The sequence below is a fragment of the Neofelis nebulosa genome, chromosome 2, assembly GCF_028018385.1.
Source record: "Neofelis nebulosa isolate mNeoNeb1 chromosome 2, mNeoNeb1.pri, whole genome shotgun sequence".
NCBI lineage: Eukaryota > Metazoa > Chordata > Mammalia > Carnivora > Felidae > Neofelis > Neofelis nebulosa.
Window position 1 is genome coordinate 36,441,071 of NC_080783.1, and position 19,676 is coordinate 36,460,746.

The 19,676-nt window shown below is 40.2% G+C and overlaps 1 protein-coding gene across 3 annotated transcripts in view; it reads left to right on the plus strand.

Moving 5' to 3' along the window:
* SATB2 (SATB homeobox 2) overlaps positions 1 to 19,676 on the plus strand; it is a 194,186-nt gene that overhangs the window by 76,527 nt on the left and 97,983 nt on the right. For all 3 annotated transcript variants that reach the window (XM_058710060.1, XM_058710050.1, XM_058710041.1), the window contains 3 exons: positions 4,997 to 5,123; positions 6,286 to 6,409; positions 18,571 to 18,673. In XM_058710060.1, coding sequence (XP_058566043.1) covers positions 4,997 to 5,123; positions 6,286 to 6,409; positions 18,571 to 18,673 — 354 coding nt within the window. The remainder of the gene's footprint in view (positions 1 to 4,996; positions 5,124 to 6,285; positions 6,410 to 18,570; positions 18,674 to 19,676) is intronic.

The following is a 19,676-nucleotide window of genomic DNA, read 5'->3' on the forward strand; positions in this document are numbered from 1 at the left end:
AAAAAAAATACTTCACAAACTGTAAAGTAACATAAAAGGGTATTATGATAAAGTAAATTCTTTATAAGATACACAGATTGACCAAGAATATTTCCTGCAATGCTATGTAGAGAAAAGGCTTGGTTGATCAGGGTTGGAATTATTTTCAAGGAGAATTTGAAGAATGTGTATGATTTCCTGAAGTGAATGTTGGGGATCCGTACTCAGACTGAGTGTGAAATGTATTCGGGGGAAAAAATGGGAACTGTCATTTGTTGAGCATTTACTATATGCCTGGCTGGGCTTGAGGGGTGTGTGTGTACGCACACATGTGCCCCGCATGCATATACCACTATCTAATTGAATCATAAGTTTTTCTCACTTTTCAGATAGGGATTGTAAAACCTAATCATAAAGCATGAGGTTTGACAATTCTATTCGTATACTTACAGTTATGCAGTTTTTCTCCAACACTGCAAGTCAGATCTCCCCAGCAGGTACATGGCTTGTTGTTTCTTCCTCATGCTCCTTTGCTGCACTGTAACAGTCAGTGGGGTCTGTATCCCAGTGGGGGGGAGCTAGGAAGAGGCTGCTAGTGGTTATATTTAGACACACTTGTCTGGACTTTTCAGCTCTTTTCCCTTCTTAGAATGGTGCCTTCTTTTAATCCACCTGCACTCACTATAGGTTAATCTTCCTATCACTTTGCTTTGGTCATGTTACATCTACACTAAAAAACTCCCGAGGATCTATTTTCCCCGAATATTTACTAATCATTCACTGTGGGTCAATCCCCAGTGCTAAATTCTCATTCTCATTTAAAGCCTTGTGGCACCCCTCAAGGGCAGACAGTGTTTTATCCCCATTTTACAGATAATGCAAACAGAGACTTGGAGAGACTACACAACTTCCTCAAAGTCTCATAGCTACCAGGCAAAGGAGCCTGCACCAACTCTAGGACTTGCTCCTGACCTCTGACCTACACGATGTGTTACTGAGTCAGGCATTCGAGGCCTTCCAAAGTTGGAACCAGGCTGTTTTCCAGTCTTTTCTGTGCCTCATACCTGAACCATTGTGATTTACAGGATTCTAAGAAGAGTGAGAGCATGGTATTTGAAGTGAATCTGGTTTTAGTTATTGCCTGGTGATACCATCCATGGTAATGCAACCCTTCTGAACTTCATTTCCCTTGGAGTTTTGAAAATAGATATCTAGGGGTGAAGGTCCGATGGAGAATTGGAGATGCACTTCCGATGTATCTGGTGGTGCAAAAAATGAGAGACTGAAGGGAAAGAGATTGTTGTAATGTTTTTGTTACTTTTAAAGTAGGGGAGATCTGAACCTACTTATGGGTGGAAGGAAAGGAGGCACTGAAGAGCAAGGATGGAAGAAATGAGTAGGGAGGGGAGGAGGGGTGGAATAAGATAGGACAGGAGGGGAGAGATATAATTCATATGCAGTCTCCCTTTTTGATTTAAAATAATGAGGGCCTTTGGAGTGCCTGGGTGGCTCAGCTGATTAAGCGTCTGGCTCTTGATTTTGGCTCAGGTCATGATCTCATGGTTTGTGAGTTGGAGCCCTGAGTCAGGCTCAGTGCTGGCAGTGCAGAGCCTGCTTGGGATTCTCTCTCTCTCTCCCTTTCTCTGCCCTTCCCCTGCTCACACTCTGTCTCTCTAAAAATAAATAAATAACATTAAAAAATAATGAGCATCTTTTACAGGCCTATGACCCAATTAAAGATTAAAAGATAATAATGAAATCATTAAAAAAAAGAACTTTGAGTCAACATTTGTAAAAATAACTTGACAATGTCTTTTTTTCAAAGAAGCGTTAAAAATGTCTAAATAATTACTGTAAACATCCAATTGTTGAGATTAATTATATCCAGGCTCTGTACTAAGTCAGGGCTTTTCATTCAATCTTCACAGTATTCCAAAGTGGCCACTACTTCTGTTGTTCCGTTTTATATAGAGAGGCTTGAGGTATGGAGAAATTTAAGTAACTTTCTGAGGTTACATCGCACGTGGAAGAGCCAGGGTGTGAACCGAGGCAATTTCACTTGGAAGCCTGCATTCTTAGTCACTGTTATACTGCTTCCCAGTTTGATTTCCTCAATTAACATTTGACTTCTAGCCCAAGTAATATTTTTATCTATTTTATATTGGGGAAGGAAGACTGTATCTAAGGAATGTATTTCCAAAGAGGGTTAATGCATCAGACAAAGTGCCTGTTTGGGGGGAAGGCTTATGAAAAAGAGGTACTCCAAGGAGACCAGCCTTCTGGACATGGCTGTCCCAGCAGACCTTGCATGCACCGACCCTGGTAGATAGTAGAGCAAAGAACGTGACTTCTGGGACCATGCAGGTGAGTTAATATGGTTGAGAAAGGAGCACGTGCCACTTCCCATTGCCTGAATGTAGCATGCCTCAACAGCTCTCTTTCAAGATGCAGAAACCAACCTGTAGCAGCTGCTCTCTGTGGAGGTATTAAGTGTTGCAAAGACACCTGTGTGTGCCTCATTCCAGCCCAGACAAGTCTTCTTCTGGCTCATCAAGGTGGGGGGCGGGGGGGGCGGGGGGGGGGGGGAGGTAGAATTTACCTAAATGGAGATTAGATTACCTAATTTCCATGAGAGTGATTTGTTTATCATATCCTGCAGAGATCCCTCCCCCAATACCCTTTTTTGTATTGAAGTACAATTTACATACAGTAAAATGTATGCATATTAAGCGTTGCATTTGATGAATTTGACAATTTTTATACCCATGCAACCACCAGCCAAACCAAGAAAATCCCCTTATGTTTCTTTCCAGTCAGTTGCCCCTGCCGTCCAGAGGTAACCGCTTTCTGACTTCAATCCCATAGGTTAGTCCTGTAGTCTTGCCTGTTCTTGTATTTTTATATAAATTAAATCTTACAGAGATATTCTGTTGTGTCTGACTTGATTATGGCATATTTTTCCTGTGGAATACTACTCAACAAGAAAAAGGAGTGAGCAGTGACATACACACTGCAGAATGGGTGAACCTCCCCTAGAGTTGTGCACTGCACAATGACAACTTCCAGAGTCATTTGCTTCATGTTACCTTTGTCTTCTTAGTCACCAAAATACCCACGAAATCAGCTTCCTCCACTTGTCATGTCTATCATAGGGCACAATTGCTGACTTCATTTTTCTCCCCTCCAGTTGCTTATGACAAAATACTGTGTCTTTAGACCATGGTCAATTTATACTCAACTCATGGGCTATCTTGATAATGATTTTTTGAAAGGGATTTAAAATAATGTAGTGATTTTTTAAAAAGGAAATATGTTAGCCATGTTGCATGTTATCTTTTTTAGTATTTTCAAATGTCAGAAAGAGTAAAGGAAGCCAGGAAGCAGACCCAGGCTCTGATGGGTGCTTGTCCAGTGAGCCCTGGATGTTCATTTCACGAGACTGCTTTATGCTGCGTTGCTGTGCACTTTTCATTGTCATGAGAGAGAATGTTAGGAAAACTATCCCTACAAGAAAACAGCTTTTCTTGGCAAGTGAAATGTGACTTAAGGAGCCAGAACTGGAGACATACGGTACTATGAATGAGAGCTGTGTTACTTTATTGGATCTGAGTCCAGGCACTATTTATACTGCAGCATATTCAGCACCAGATTGTTAAATCTTAATACTGAAACAGTGCATCATTTTAATATTTTTGTTCTGTTTATTCCCTGTTTTCAAGCATTATGTCAAGCATTGCGCATTCATTGATTTCATCTTGGACAGGACACGCCCTGACCAGAAAGTTCATTTCCTATTATTGGAATTTTACCCCAGAGCTATAAAGCATCATTTCGCGAAGCTTTTAAAAGTTCACTTGGGTATACAGGTGTTCTCTGTCTTTGATGATAAAAAATATTTTGAAAGAACACTGTAGTTGGACCCACCTGTATTGTCAAAAATTTCTATTTCTTTTCTTTCACCAAAACAACTGTTTTAGTGGAATGTATGTATGACAATTTCTGACACCTTGGGGACCATTGGGCTTTTCACAGCATACAAATAAAATTTTTGTCCCTCTGTGTTTGTGAAATGGGTTTTTCTTGATCTTTTCTTTATTTTTCTTCATCAATGTTATATGTGCCCTATGGACACAGATATATGGACCAGATAAGATGCGTCCATCTTATGACTAAGTTAGCATTTTCACCACGTGTTGCTGAAGCTATCGGAAGAATCTTCTTGTCACAAGGGTATTCCTAAAATCACTGCTCTGTATAGTGTAAGTTTGACCAGGATTTTTATTCTCTCTCCATTGTCATGCATGTTTACCATATGCAGCAGGAAACCCACAGGGAAATGGTAACCATTGTCACTCTAAAAAGAGCAGAGGAATAAAATTGAAAAAAAAAAAAAAAAAAAAAAGGAAGCTGAAGGCATCTCTGCTATTTCTGATCTGTGGTCAGTCATTGTGCTATTGGAAAATAACCCCTCTGCCTGGTGAAACACGAATCTGGAAGTGAACTCTAACTGGTTCATCAGCTCCAAATGCTGTTTGCACTGGGGATCACACCACAGTCAGGATGTGACTGTGTGTGTGCTGAGCCCACACACAGGAATTTTCTTGTACAATTCAAAACCAAATCTTATATTTACTTAAGGCTTGCTTTTTTTTTTTTTTTTTTTTTTTGTCTATGAAATCAGCAGTCCGGTATATTTAGCATCAGTCTTAAGTTAGAATGTGAAACAAGACTTTGGGGGAAGCAAGTATCCGTATGGTTTTCTAAGTAATTTAAGAAACAGGAAAACATAAAAGAACTGATTGTCCATGATTAAACCTCAATCCTTTCATTCTCATCTTCCTGTATAGTTAACTCAGTTGTCGGCCAGAAAGAAATAGGTTATTGCACTGGGTTGTAAAATATCTCTGAATGGGCCTTGAATGTTGACTATCGAATGACCTTCTTAACATTGAACAAACAATGAGAAGGTTTAATAAATAGCAGAAATGTGTTTATTATGTTTTTCTTCTCTTTGCAGGAATAATCAAGCTGGGGAGGTGGAACCCTCTCCCCCTCAGCTATGTGACAGATGCCCCCGACGCAACAGTGGCCGACATGCTGCAAGATGTCTATCATGTTGTGACGTTGAAAATCCAATTACAAAGGTGGGTGTCTCTGAACATCTGCCCTTCTGCACTCGTGGAGCTGCTCTGTCACTCAGAGAGTCACTGCAGAGATTAGCACGTCCTGTCTTTGTTGATTTCTAGACACTGGATGAAATGAGAAAAAAAGGAGAGAGAGGAGGGACCCTTCACCAGGCATCTTTATAGTCCACATTCCAACTGTTTTATGTTTTGTTTTCAGAAGCAGTGAAGTGGTAACCTAGGGGAAGCTTGATAAATCATTAAAAATCTGTGGCCCTTAAAGGGGAACTTTCCACAGCCCCTAATTTAATGGGTTCTCTGTTTAAACACTTAGCACATACAATTTGAAGAATAAACACTTCTGCTGTTTTTGGGTTTGTGTTTTGAGGGCTGACTTCTGTGCAAGTGTAGCAGGCTTCCCAGGAAGGTGCTGGCACTGGGCATCTTTTTCTTCCCTTTCTGGTGGCTGCCTCGAAGAAGCACACTCTGCGGCCTGCAGAGGTTCTGGAAGTGATTTTATTTTTTCAGGTACAGCATCCAGAGCAAGTTATGCCTCTAAAGAATCTAGAGGTTCTCTGCAGAGTCTTGTATTGTAAAGTGCGTATAAGTCATATGGTTTAAGAGATGTTGTCCTTTAGTGTAAGGGTTTTGAATTTGCTCATTTTGGAGAATCTGTACTTTAATGGGGACCCAACATCCCCATCCTTGCCTAGGAATGCTTTAGTGTCCTATCTTAAAAGTTATTTTTTGGTTAGGAAAGCAACATCTCTGAATCGTTCAATGAGAGTGAAGAGTGAGCCTTCACGCTTTGAATTGAAAGGAACATTTGTTTACATTTAACGTTAGGGATGTCCAATAACTGAACTTGTATTGTGGAAGTTTGTAATCACATTGCCATGCCATTCCCATCAACAGATTGGAAAAGCCATATTTTAAATCGTTAACAGTTCTTCATATCTGAAGTGACTATTTTTCTTAGAGAGACCGAGTGGGGCTTTGTCCTAGTCCTAGAGAAGCAGTTTTGCTCTCCTTCCCTCATGTAGGGCCCACACGGGACCCTGATCTTTAGCACTTTTCCTACTGCTGGCACAGGACCCAGGAGCAACTGCCACACTCAGAACCCCCTGCAGCCAGGGCCCTTTGTTGAGGTCTGCATGGTGTTCATTCTTGCTCTGTTTCCCAGTTGTTCGAAGTTGGAAGACTTGCCTGCGGAGCAGTGGAATCATGCCACAGTCCGCAATGCCTTAAAGGAACTGCTCAAAGAGATGAACCAGAGCACATTAGCCAAAGAATGCCCTCTCTCCCAGGTCAGTATATCCAGGTGGGGTTCTGGGAAACGAAGAAAGCCACTGGTGGACTTTCTCGCAAGAGGGGCACGCCTGCTCAGACAGCTGTCCTCTATCTTTTATTATAGTTACTCTGCACTCTAGGTGGAAAAAACATGGAGGTTGTGGTGTTTGTTTTTGTTTTTGTTGTTTTGTTTTAGCGTAGAAGTTTTCACTTCCCGAGAGCTTTGATGTAATGGGCATACATGAAAACATTTCACATTCACAGTCTTTAACTTCTCACGTGTATCACAGGAGGGTAGGTATCAGTGTCTCCACTTTATCGATCAGGAAACCAAGACTCAGAGAAGCACTTTGCCTTCCCAGGCTTCCTCAGTAGGCTAAGTGGCAAGTTGAGATCCTAATCCAGACCTCCCCTCCCAAGGTTCAGGCTCCAGACCATTCATTTTTTTACTTAGTCAATGGAGTGAGTCTACTATGTCAGACCCATCTTAATTTTTTTTGTTTAGTTTTTGAGCATTTCCCCTGGCTAGCAAAGAAAGATGATCTTTACATCACATACACTTGTATAGTTTCTGCTGTGATTCTGCCACATGAAAATATATCATGAGAAAAAGAGGTACTCCATTTTTAGTGAAGCGATGAGAAGCTAAAGCCACAAAAATAAGAGGTAGACAAGATCAAAGGAAGGAACAGAGTGGGAAAGGGCTGCCTTTTCCATTTGTGTATATGGGCAAGGGACCCACTTTTTCTAATGATGCGGTAATATTTTGGTGGCTATGGTCAGCGGCTTAGGACTGCTGTGAAATGAACTCGGGTTGACATTGTTTAAAGCTATGAATGGAAATCCATTTCCTGTGTGAGTTGCTACACTTGATTTAAGACAATGGACTAATTGCATGTCTGTCAAGTTCAAGGGAAGGTGACAAGAATGTAGAAACTTGATGTGCCCTGATCTGTGTTCTAGGATAATAGAGTCTTTGGGGGGAAGCAGGAAGCCTGCTGGTTAAGAGCATGCATTCTGGAATCAGTTAGATCTGGATTCATGTCCTGGTTTACAGGCCTCTATGACCTCACTTTTACAAGCCTGTTTCTTTGTAAGTAAAACCAGGATAGTAATAGCTCTAAGTCATATAATGAGGAGTAAATGAGATAAATCACATAAATTCCTGGCCTGGTGTCTGGCATACAATGATTTTGCATAAACAGTATCAGCTATTATTTAAAAAAATTTTTTTTAAGTTTATTTATTTTGAGTGAGAGAGAGTGAGTGGGGGAAGAGCAAGGAGAGAAGGAGAGAAAAGATCCCAAGCAGGCTCTGTGCTGTCAGTGGGGAGTCTGACATGGGGCTCGATCCCATGAACTGTGAGATCATGACCTGAGCTGAAATCAAGAGTTAGATGCTTAGCCGACTGAGCCACCCAGGCACCCCCAGTATCAGCCATTATTATTGAGACATGATATTGTTGGTGTGAACTGAATATTTTTCATGTGTGTTGTGGAGCATGTTTTAGAATTTAAATCCTCTGAGATGCTATTAATCTTTTTTTCCCCCAAATATTCAAGAAGGTATGTATCTGAGTAGTAGGTAGCTAGGTAGAAAGGAACACTGGTATTTCTTGACCATCAGTTATGTACTTAATCTTGTGCTTACAGCTTTCACACAGGCCACTTCAGTACCTACCTGTAGGTATGTATCCAGGTGCTAACACTTATTGCTAGGATTTTCATTTATTCCAGTGTGATTGCTTATGTAGTTATAAAAATAAAAATTTGAAGTTATTCTGATCATATACAGGTATTGGATAAAGAAGAGTTAGGAAAAATAATTCATTTGTCCTGACTTTTACAGTCACAGTTAATTGTTTCTTGGATTTATATGGAAGTCAAAATGGGCTTTACTTGGAAGTAGACAAGCTCCTAACTTAATATCACCAATTCAGAATTTTATCCAGGGCTGTTAGAGCCAATGGAAATTTGGCCATCACTGATCTATCATGATTATCAAGTTTAGTTATCACTGTAATATGTGGCTAGAGAGACAGCATGAGTGGAAAGAACCTAGACTGGGAGCTGAGAGCCCTAGCTGCCATCTCCCCCATTCATTTATTTTTGCTGGGTGTGTGATCCCAGGCAAGCCCACCTACCTTGAGGACCTCGCTGAATTCATTTGTAAACTGGGCATGATTGTTATCTATGCATATTTCACATAATTTGCAGGGTTGTCTTGAGGTTTGATTGAGACCACCTTTATCCCCACCATGAAAACCTCTTTTCCCCCCCATTTTCTATTCTCATTACTTGCCGCCACACCCCCTCCTCCACCCCTGCTGGTTGCCCAGCCTGAAAAGTTTCTTCTCTATCACTCTAATGTTTGATCCTGTGGATTCTACTGCCTTCATATCTGAAATCTTCCTCCTTTGTGCCATTTCCTCGTTTAGACTTAACCACCTTTTAACCTTTGTCCCATCATCTGCTTTTCCAACACTGAGAACTTGCCATTTCCTCCTCTGCAAGCCTCCAGTGACTGCCTCTGCCCTGCCCAAAAGAGGTACAGACTGCATTAACATAGCCTAGAAGAATTGTTCACATGACACCATCCAGCCTGACTTCTCACCGGAGCCACCACCTTCCCCTTTTTACCTGCATCCTCTTTGTGCTCCAGACACATGGAATGAATTACTTTAGAACATTTGCCATTGCTCTAATGTCCCCAAAATATTCCTGAGGGTGGGAACAACCCTTAGCATTACAAGTCTAACAAAGCAACTTCTGGTGATATTTTAAAAAAATCATGCAAAATTTATATTCTGCTCCATATACCTGTGTTTTTGATATTTGTTTTTGATGCCATAAAAATCACTTTACCTGTACTTCTCCTCCTGTTCATGTGAGACTGGCCTTCCAGGGAGATACGCCATGCTAATGTCTGGCTTTGGTAGCCCTGTACACAATGCTGGTGTTGTTAGGGTCCTTCAGTTTGATCCTTGCTTGCTTTTACATATATGATTTCTTCTGGCTAGTATGCAGTGCTCTCTTGTACTTGATGAAGTCACCTCTCAAATTCAAGCTGGAAAGTCACTGCTGGTGAAGTACCCTGACCTCCTGGTTGAAGCAGTTGCTTCTGCTCTTGGTGGACTTTTGTATACACCCCTGTCACAGCGCTTATCACAGACTGTTATCAGTGCTACCTGCTGGTTCTCATCACTTGCTGGACTGCCCCGCAAGCAGAAGCCATCTCTCGTCCACCAGCACTTCCTCAGCATTCAGCACAACATATGCCTTGCAAGTAGTTGTTATTCTGATGCACAAGTTCTCAACTTGGCCCTGTTTATCTTGGAGTGAATAATTCTTTGTGGTGGGGGGCTGTCCTGTGTGTTGTAGGATGGCTAGCATCATCCCTGGCCTCCACCCACTAGGTGCCAGTAGCATGCCACCATCCCTCCCCCACCAGTTGTGACAACCAGAATGTCCCCAGACATCGCTGAATGTCCTATGAGGGGAGTAAATCACTCTTGGTTGAGAACCACTGATGTAATGTGTTTAATGAATTAAATATAAAAATGTTTTAGAAAGTGCTATAAACGGCAAAGTTTTATTATTTTTATGGTGTTCTTGGCAGCTCTAAAATGTTTTGAACTAGAAACACTGAATATAGTAATTTGGTGGTTGATGGCCAGTACATTTTCAGTCAAACAGGTCTCAATTCTATTACTTAAATTTGGGGGGAGATTTGATTTAGGGTTCTGGTATGCTGTGTGGTTATGGAACATCTTATTGGAGTAGTCCTCAGTGAGCATGGACATATAATATGGGCCCCAGCATCAGTCCTACAGTTATTACCCTTAAACAGTCCAGATTATTCACTTAAATTGCATAGCTCAGTTGCCTTTCAGGGTGGAAATAAGCTCACCTAGTTTGTTTGAAGTTGTCATAGAACAGGTGCATACATTTTTAATTTTTTTTTTTTTTTTCAACGTTTTTTATTTATTTTTGGGACAGAGAGAGACATAGCATGAACGGGGGAGGGGCAGAGAGAGAGGGAGACACAGAGTCGGAAGCAGGCTCCAGGCTCCGAGCCATCAGCCCAGAGCCTGACGCGGGGCTCGAACTCACGGACCGCGAGATCGTGACCTGGCTGAAGTCGGACGCCCAACCGACTGCGCCACCCAGGCGCCCCTACATTTTTAAGGTTCAATCTATGTAATGTGAAAAAGAATGCATTTTTGTTCTGAGAAGGTAAAACATAATTCAACAATGTATTCCATCAACATTACTGGGGTCCTAGTTAGGAGTCGGGCACTTTGCAATGGGTTGGGGATGCAGTGGGAAAGATGAGAGAGGAATACAGCTTTCAACCTAGGAAGACGAGAGTGGAGTATCCAATACTACCTACTTCAAAGCAGAAAGTAGGTTAGTGGACTGTGTGAAACAGACTTAGCTCATGAGTAAAAAAAAACCGACTTTTTTTGAAATAATTTTTCATTATCCCCAGGCCAAACTGTATTAGGTATTTCCTCTCTCAGATGTGGTGATTGTATAAAGGAATGATGGTTCAATGGCCAGTATCCATTTTCTTGAACATCCAGTGTCCTGCAGTTCAAAAGAGCAGCCTTTGAAGGCAGGAGAAAAGAAAAATGGAAAAGTCCATAAAAGGGCAACAATTACAGGCTGAGGCATATATATTTAAAGGGAGGGCAGTCATGATTTAGCTGTTCTCTGTCTGGCCAGATAGGTTGTGTTTGTGTATCTGTGTATTTATCTTTGCTTTCAGCTTTCCAAATGTGCTTAGGTGCTGACACCCTCATCCTTCTCCTCTGATGTCCCCCTGAGTTACCACTTGCAGCCTCTCCCTTCAGCCATATAGTCTGTCCCAAGCATCCTAACTTACCATACCTTAGGCATAGGTCTCTTATTAGACAGTCTTCTTTAGCTGTTCCAGTTTGGAAACATGAACACATCTTTCTGTAGCTTACTTGTTTTTACTCAAGGAAGAGTTAAAAGAAAAAAATCCCAGGTCCTTTGGGTGTTGATCCATTAAAATAAGTAGAGCTAACAGGACCTTCCTTGTCCACCTCATAGGTTATTATGTTGATCAAATGGAAAGACTGAGGAGACTCTTGTTAACTTAAAATCGCAACGAAAGAACAAGTAATTTGCAAATGCATATACCTTCCAGTGCTTTCCTGCAACCCCTTTAACATCCACATGTTCTCTGTGACTCTAGATATATTTTTTTAAACTTATTTTTGTGGTAAAAATACATAACATGAAGTTTATCATTCTAACCATGTTTAAGTTTATAAATCAGTGGCATTAATTACATTCACAGTGTTGTGCAACCCTCACGTCTATATTTTTCCAAAACTTTACATCATGCCAAACACAAAGTCTGTAACCATTATGTAATAACTCCCCATTCCCCTCTACACACCCAGATCCCCAGGTAACTTCTATTCTGTTTTCTGGCTGTATGAATTAATCTAGATGCCTCATAAAAGTGGAATCCTAGAATATTTGTCTTTTTATCTGGCTTATTTTGTTTAACATATAGATATCTTTTTAAAGTAGCTCTTGGGGGCACCTGGGTGGCTCAGTCAGTTGCCCGACTTTGACTCAGGTCATGATCTCACGGTCCGTGAGTTTAAGCCCCACCTTGGGCTCTGTACTGACAGCTCAGAGCCTAGAGCCTGCTTAGGATTCTGTGTCTCCCTGTCTCTCTGCCCCTCCCATGCTCATGCTGTGTCTTTCTGTCTCTCTCTCCCCTGGCTCAAAAATAAACAAACATTAAAATAAATAATTAAATGCTTCCCTTTAAAAAATAAAAATAAATAAAGCAGCTCTGTTCCATGCCCTTAACTGAGGTTTTATGGCTAAATATTTGAGGAACAAAATGACTGGCACAAGTTATTGAACTGTGAAAATGTTACTAGATTTCTACTATGATGGTGATACGGTGTTTATAGTCTTTTTAAGACATAGACTGTAGGATAATTATTTCTGTCATCCTGAGCAAGCCTTGCTCTTTTGGGGATCATTAAAGGACTAACACAAATCTGCAATATGCTAAAATAATCGGGCAATGAACTCAAGCAGCTGGTTGGGTTGGTAGAAAACACAAACTGACTATGTGCTCATCTACAGTCAAGTGGCTGGTCACCTGTGTGAACCTGTATTGTCTTAACTAGTTGCCAACTGTCCCTTTCATTTAATCTTCAATTCACATATGCAGTGGGGATGCATCCTGCCTTGTGTTAACCAGTTGCCAACTGTCCCTTTAAGTTGTTTTCATGTGAGTTTGTTTTAGTTCTAGGCCCAACCTCATGACTCTTGTTGATGGAGGCTTACAAGTGACAGCTTGAAAAGAATCCCTCACTGGGTGATTGCCTTCAATGTATGAAATGATTGCATGGAGAGGAGAGAGCAGACACTCATTGAGTCTGTCTCTTGTGCTAGGCCTTTTACTCGGATCATCTCTCTGAATCCTTCCAGCCCTCTGAGGCAGGTAGCAACATCCCTCTTTCACCGTCGAGGGGGCCACTAGCAGATAAGCAAGCCACTCAGCCGCGCCTCAGGGGAGGAGCTCTCAGAGGTAGTCCTGTCCTACTCCAAAGCCCAGGGGAAGTGTTTCCTTCAACTAGAATGGCAAAGTTTTCAGTTCTGATAGTATAGCTCAGAAGCGGCGATAGAAAGGGAGAGCAAAAGGCTGCCAGATAACATTAACTGAATTTTTCATGACAAAGTAATTCCTCCAAATCAGTTTTTTCGCTTTGTGTACTTGATTGAAGTATCATTATAATCTCATGTTTAATATGTAATTTAGCATACCGCAAAGCAGAATAAAAAAGCTGAAAATGAGCAAAGAACGCATATATTATTCATTGCCTGCATCATGCTCTCTGCTGTGTAGACATGGAAAGGGAAGCTATGAGATGCAGCCTCGCTCCCCCGACTCGGGCGCTCCTCTTGCTAAGACAGGGCACTCCTACTGACAGACGTGTAACCATTCACTTTGGTTTTAAGATGTTCTTTTTTATAGCAAGTGTATTATGTGTCTGCAGCTTAGCTGCTCTTAGTATAACACTGCTATTCAAACAAATAAATCTCACTAAGCCAAGGAGAATGTGGTAAAGGATATCCAATTATTTTACCTTTCTTTTCTTGGGGAGGAAAAGGGGGTGGTCAGGTCTCTGTCTTTCCAAGTGTGTTGTACAAATCATTTTAACCTGTGTTTAATGTTTTGCTTTTCCTATTAAGTTTTTTTTCTAAGTTTTAAAATTTCATCTTAGAGAGAGAGTGCGCGCGCATGTGCATGGGAGGGGCAGAGAGAGAGGGAAAGAAAGAGAGCATCCCAAGCAGCCTCCATGCTATCAGCACAGAGACTGATGCGGGGCACGGACTCACAAACTGTGAGATCATGACCAAGAATCAGATACTTAACCAACTGAGCCACCCAGGCTCCCCTCCTATTAAGATTTATTTTATTTTTTATTAAAAAAATTCTTTTTAATGTTTACTTATTTTTGAGAGAGAGAGGGAGAGAGAGAGAGAGCAAGAGACAGAATCTGAAACAGGCTCCAGCCTCTGAGCTGTCAGCACAGAGCCTGATACGGGGCTCAAACTCATGAACCATGAGATCATGACTCGAGCTGGAGTCAGACCTTTAACTAACTGAGCCACCCAAGTGCCCCTAAATTGGTTTTAGGTTCTTTAGTTTTATCTGATTCTAAACTCCGTAATTAGCTCCTCTAAGGAATCTGTGGTCACAGCTTTATGTTTTGTTTTTGTCACCTTGTTTCTTAGTCTGTTTGTAGTATCTGCTACTGAGTTTGTACTAGCTGATGGAGGTGGTGGTGAATATTTCCTTTCTTTCGTTAATTAACTTCTCTTTTCGGAGACTCCTAGAATAATGTGGCCTGGTGGTAGTGTCTTTTTATGGTGTTTTCCATTGCCGTTTTACTTTGAGCAAGATGCTTCTTCATTCTGAGCTTCTTGGCCCTCAGTTTAGAAAATGGAACTATATCAGAGGTGACATCTATTCTCCGAGCTAGTCAAAAACCAAGAAGTGAGTTTAAAGTTTGTCTCAGGAGGCTAAAAGAAAATTTCTTTTTAGACAAGGCAATCTAACTATAATAAGTATTAAAGCAATATATTTTATTGTTTAAACAATATCTGTTTAAAACAGTATAACATTCTCTTGCAGTTTGGTGTGTTGGAAATTCAAGTTGGCTAGTAAACTTTAAAGTGACTGATTCTGGTATATTTTAATTCCTCAAATACCTTATTTTATTTTTTTTTTAAATAACTTTCAAATATAACTGGCAAACTATGTGTAGGAGTGACTGCAAATGAGGAAACTTACATTTTATTCTTCACTTAAAATCTTCATATTTAAGATTTCATGATTAATTACAAAGGAGCCTGAAATTTTCCAAAAGTTTCTGTAGTTGGGAAGGCATTTTAAACCTTCTATTTATTTTAACACATAATATTTTTCATAGCATGGCTTGGTCTACAATTACCATTCATGGAGTGTTTATGGCTGTGACCGAGGACCTGAAGGGGCTGCCTGATTGCCCAGTGTATGTGTGCTCTCCCGTCTCCTTCCCACAGCCCACCACCTTGCCAAGTGAAGCTTGCTCAGTAAATGCAAGGTCATTTTAATGTAAGCCTCAGTAAAACATAATCACTTTAAGTATTAAAAAGAATAATACGCATCTCTTTCTGGTCATTTGTATCAGCATCACTTTATAAAACCTGTGTGCTCAGGAGATGGTTACATTCCTGGTTGAAAAAGCCCACTCAAATCTTTGTTCGTAGGGGCGCCTGGGTGGCGCAGTCGGTTGAGCGTCCGACTTCAGCCAGGTCACGATCTCGCGGTCCATGAGTTCGAGCCCCGCGTCAGGCTCTGGGCTGATGGCTCGGAGCCTGGAGCCTGTTTCCGATTCTGTGTCTCCCTCTCTCTCTGCCCCTCCCCCGTTCATGCTCTGTCTCTCTCTCTGTCCCAAAAATAAATAAAAAAAAAAACGTTGAAAAAAAAATTTAAAAATAAAAAAAAAAAATCTTTGTTCGTATGTTAAAAAAAAAAAAAAAGTGGGGATCCTAAAAGTCCAATTGTGTGGTTGCTCTAGAATTATTGGAAAACATAAAAGAGCAATATAAAATACAAACCTATATACATATTTTTAAAAAGCAGTAAATGGAAATTAGATTTTTTTGGCAGAATGGAAAGTAGGGGAGATTTTAATCATTACTCATCCCATTTTTGCAGCAACTGTATCTCATCAGGTCTAAGATGCTGTTGATTGTAAGATGCATCCCAATTTCAGTGACACTGAAGTATTTTAAAAATGTGACTGTAGAATGGATGAAATGTGGTAAATGCAGATTCTCTGCCCTAGGACCTCTGGAAAACATATTCCGAGTAGAGTAAAAGTATGTGCTGGGTCTGTGTTAGCTCCTTTCAGTTTGTGTATAATGAAATAAATTTTGATCTTTTACAAACAAATTGACACTAAGATGACCTTAATATGTATCCAGAATATTCTAGTGAGGCCCAATGGTTCAAACTGACTGTGAGAATGTAGTAGTCTAATTTAGGGTTAGAGAATATCCATGTTTGAAAATGGAATAATAAGAAGTAACATGACCTTTTGTCTAAAATATCCCCCAGATGTACCTCTTCTGTTTTGAAGTCTCACTGAAGATGAATTACAAAAATTCTTATCAGTGGAACTAGCTTGAGTGTCAACTAAATGTAAAGACCTGCAGGGAATTAATATGAATAAAATGTGCCACAAACTCAGAGAGACCTTTGAGTGACTAAAGATTCTCATTATCTAGGAAACTTTCTTTATTTGCTACTTGATTCCTTTGCTCAACTCATATTTTAAATCTATTTTTCCCCCATGTGGTCTGTAGAGATGGAAACTCATTTATGGTAATCTGGGGAAAAGAATAAATCTGATTGAGGCTCTGGGTAGCCAACTTCTCCTTTTTTAAATGAATTGTGTGAACCTGACTCTAGCATAGAATCTGGTGATGGAGACCATGAAAGCCCAGATATTAACTTCCTTGCGACATAGATTGACTCTGGCCTTGTGCAGTGTCAATGAAATGCATCTGGAGCAAGGACAAAATAGGCTAAAGACTGAGGGAAATGTGGATTCTCTGGGGCCACACTGATGTGGGTTTGTGGCCTAGTCTTATGGGCTAGGAAGTTGAGGTACAGCTCCAGGTAGTAACTGAGACACTTTGCATTTTAGTCTGCTTTCCAGACCACTTTGCAATAGAAGATTTAGCTCAGTTTCCTATCACGGCCATATATCCTATGCCTTTCTAGAAGATAACATTCATATAAACAACATACAAAGATGACAAGTACATTTGCAATTATTCCTATACACCAGTGTGGCTAGTGCATCTATTATTAGGCTGCTTTCATGTTAAAATTTTCATTATTATGACATTTCAGTTTGGCATTTTAAATTTTCATCTCTGTCCCTTTTCATCTGTTCTATTTCAGGGACTCAGATGTCCCACATCAGAACTGTGTTAGACATGGCGGGGGGGAGGCGGGGAATGAAACAGACACAGTCACTGTCCTCAAGGGTTTCACAGACAAAGAGAAAAACTCAGCCCAGAGAGGAAACTAGCCCAGCTAGCCAAGAGACGTCTTTACTTCTTTGTTAATAACACACAGAGCAGAACCCTGCCTCAGGAAGATTAGGATTCCACTGATCCTCTAAGGCGGTAGGTAAGGCTCTGGTAGTTCTGTGATACACTCAGGTGATACTGGCTCTTTGTGTTTCCAGGGCTGTGTTCAGATCCTCAGATAAAAATGGTTTTCCTAACTATCTCCACTTAGAGAACAGAATTGTTATTTAGAGATCAGCAACTGGGAGAGGTTAGCCATCTGCTATGTAGAAAAGGCCAAAGAGGTTTCTGTAAATTGAATTAGGACTCCCCTCCCCCACCAGTACTGGACAGTGATTGAAAAAGAAGGACTCTGTGGGCTCACCGACACAACTTTTAAATGGGAGTCTATGCAGTACTGTCTGCTGATGTTTGAACCTCTTGGTAAATAACTTACTATTGCCTCAATTTATCGTTATCTTTTTTATCTCGATTACTTTGTAAAAATATCATTAGAAGTTTTGAGATTTTGCTCAGCTGCTCCACCCATATCTTTTGAAAAAAGATGGGATTTCAAGGCGAGATATAAAACTTTACAGAGGTCATTTGGATCTCTTGAGTTTATGTCCATTTGCTTTTAGACAGAATTTGCTGATGTAAAAATCTATGTATAAATCTGTGTCTGTATTATCACAGTCAATTCAGGTGTAAGTTAACATCTGTCATAAATGTTGGTCCAAACGTGCCATATTGACTGAAAACATATCTGTAGGAAATTTCACTCAAGGTGTGCAATTATAATTTAATTTTTTAGCAGTAGGTCAGGTTATGTGCTCTTCCTTTTCCTTTTCATCCCGATTACAAATCAGCTAAAGGGTAGACCTGAGGAGGGACAGGGGATGAAGAGCAAGAAGGAATCATGTACTTAAACACTCTGAAAGTTTTAGCTTTGATTCATTTTTGGTTGAAATACAGTGCAAGTGTTATGTTTAGTTTCTCCTGCTCTAAAATAAGCACTGTTAATTTTTTCATTTGGTGAATTTTCACACAAGTGCTAATCACACATTTCTATAAATTATATTAATTTAACTTATTTCCCTAAATGTTGTTCTGCAGTGTGTAGCACGGATGTTCTCAGATTCTTGGCTGTGTGAGCTTGTTGCCGTTGGAAGCAGAACAGAAACATCTGAAAGACATTATCTGAATTACCGATGCTGGAGCATCTGATCTCACCTTTCACTCTGGTTCCTAAAACACAACTGTTTTTTCCCCTTGTGTTTTATCTGTATGTCCTGCCTCCTCCATCTTTGACATTGCCACCAGTTTGGTTTTTTTTGGAGAAGGCACTGTCATCGTACAAGTTAAAGAAAGAGTAAATTTGGGTCGTCGTATTTGATGTTTAATAGTTTAGTTTGCATGAGGGTGACTACTTCAGATTTTAAAGACAACAGAGTTTGGTGTGGGCTATAATCTGCCCTTTCTTATCCCCCAAAAGGAGTACTCATTTATGAAAAAAATTAACTTTTATATATATTTTTCCTTTTCAGAGTATGATTTCATCCATTGTAAATAGCACATATTATGCCAACGTGTCAGCAACCAAGTGCCAGGAGTTTGGGAGATGGTATAAGAAGTACAAGAAGATTAAAGGTAAACTGACTTTTTTGTTTTGAGAGCCTGTTTTTAATTTCTTAGGTCAATGAGTTGTTGGTTCTTTGGCGTTTATGCTAATTTTAGCTATAAATGTTTATAAAATTATATATGATTTTTATAAAGGTAAGATTCTTAATATTCCCATCCGGAGATCCTAATTAGCTTCCTTAAAACTAAGATGATATTATGGGACACCTGGGTGGCTCAGTTGGTTGGGTCGTGATCTCACGGTTTGCGAGTTTGAGCTTCACATCCGGCTCTATCCTGACCGCTCAGAGCCTGGAGCCTGCTTCAGATTCTATGTCTCCCTCTCTCTCTGCCCCTCCCCTGCTTGCACTCTGTCTCTCTGTCTCCAAAACAAAACAAAACAAAAGACGGTATTAGAACTAAAGTAAAATTCTTAGCATAATATATGAAGTTTATCGTTTTTACAAGACACATCTGTGAAGACCAAGATTTTTAGAAATATTTTGCAGTGGTTTATTTCAGATAGGCATGTCTATTTAAACAACTCAATCAATAAATCATTTCCATTAATATATTAATGGAAATTTAAAAGCAGTCATTGTAGGTTAAATCAGCACTTACAGTTGCAGTACCAATTAAAAAATTGAAATGATGCTGTGGTAGCAGGAAATCTTTGCTTAGAAATGGAGTTTTGACATGCTTATTTGGTGACAATTCCAGAGCGTGGTTAAATCAAAGGGACTCTGCAGTAAAGCAGACTTGTGTTCAAATCTCTAGCCTCCATTTGCTAGCATGTTTTTGTGTGTTTACACAAATTACGTATTTAACTTCACCAAGGTTCCATCTCCTCATCTGAAAATTGGAAACAATAAAAGTCTTTAAATCGCTCACTAGCTGTGAGGACTAAATAAGTTAATACTGGCATAAGGAAGCCTCTTAAATAATAGCTGTAATACTATAATGCTATACTGATAATTACTAGTAGTAGTACTAGCAGTCATATATTAAATGTGGAATTGTGTCTGGTCCTGAA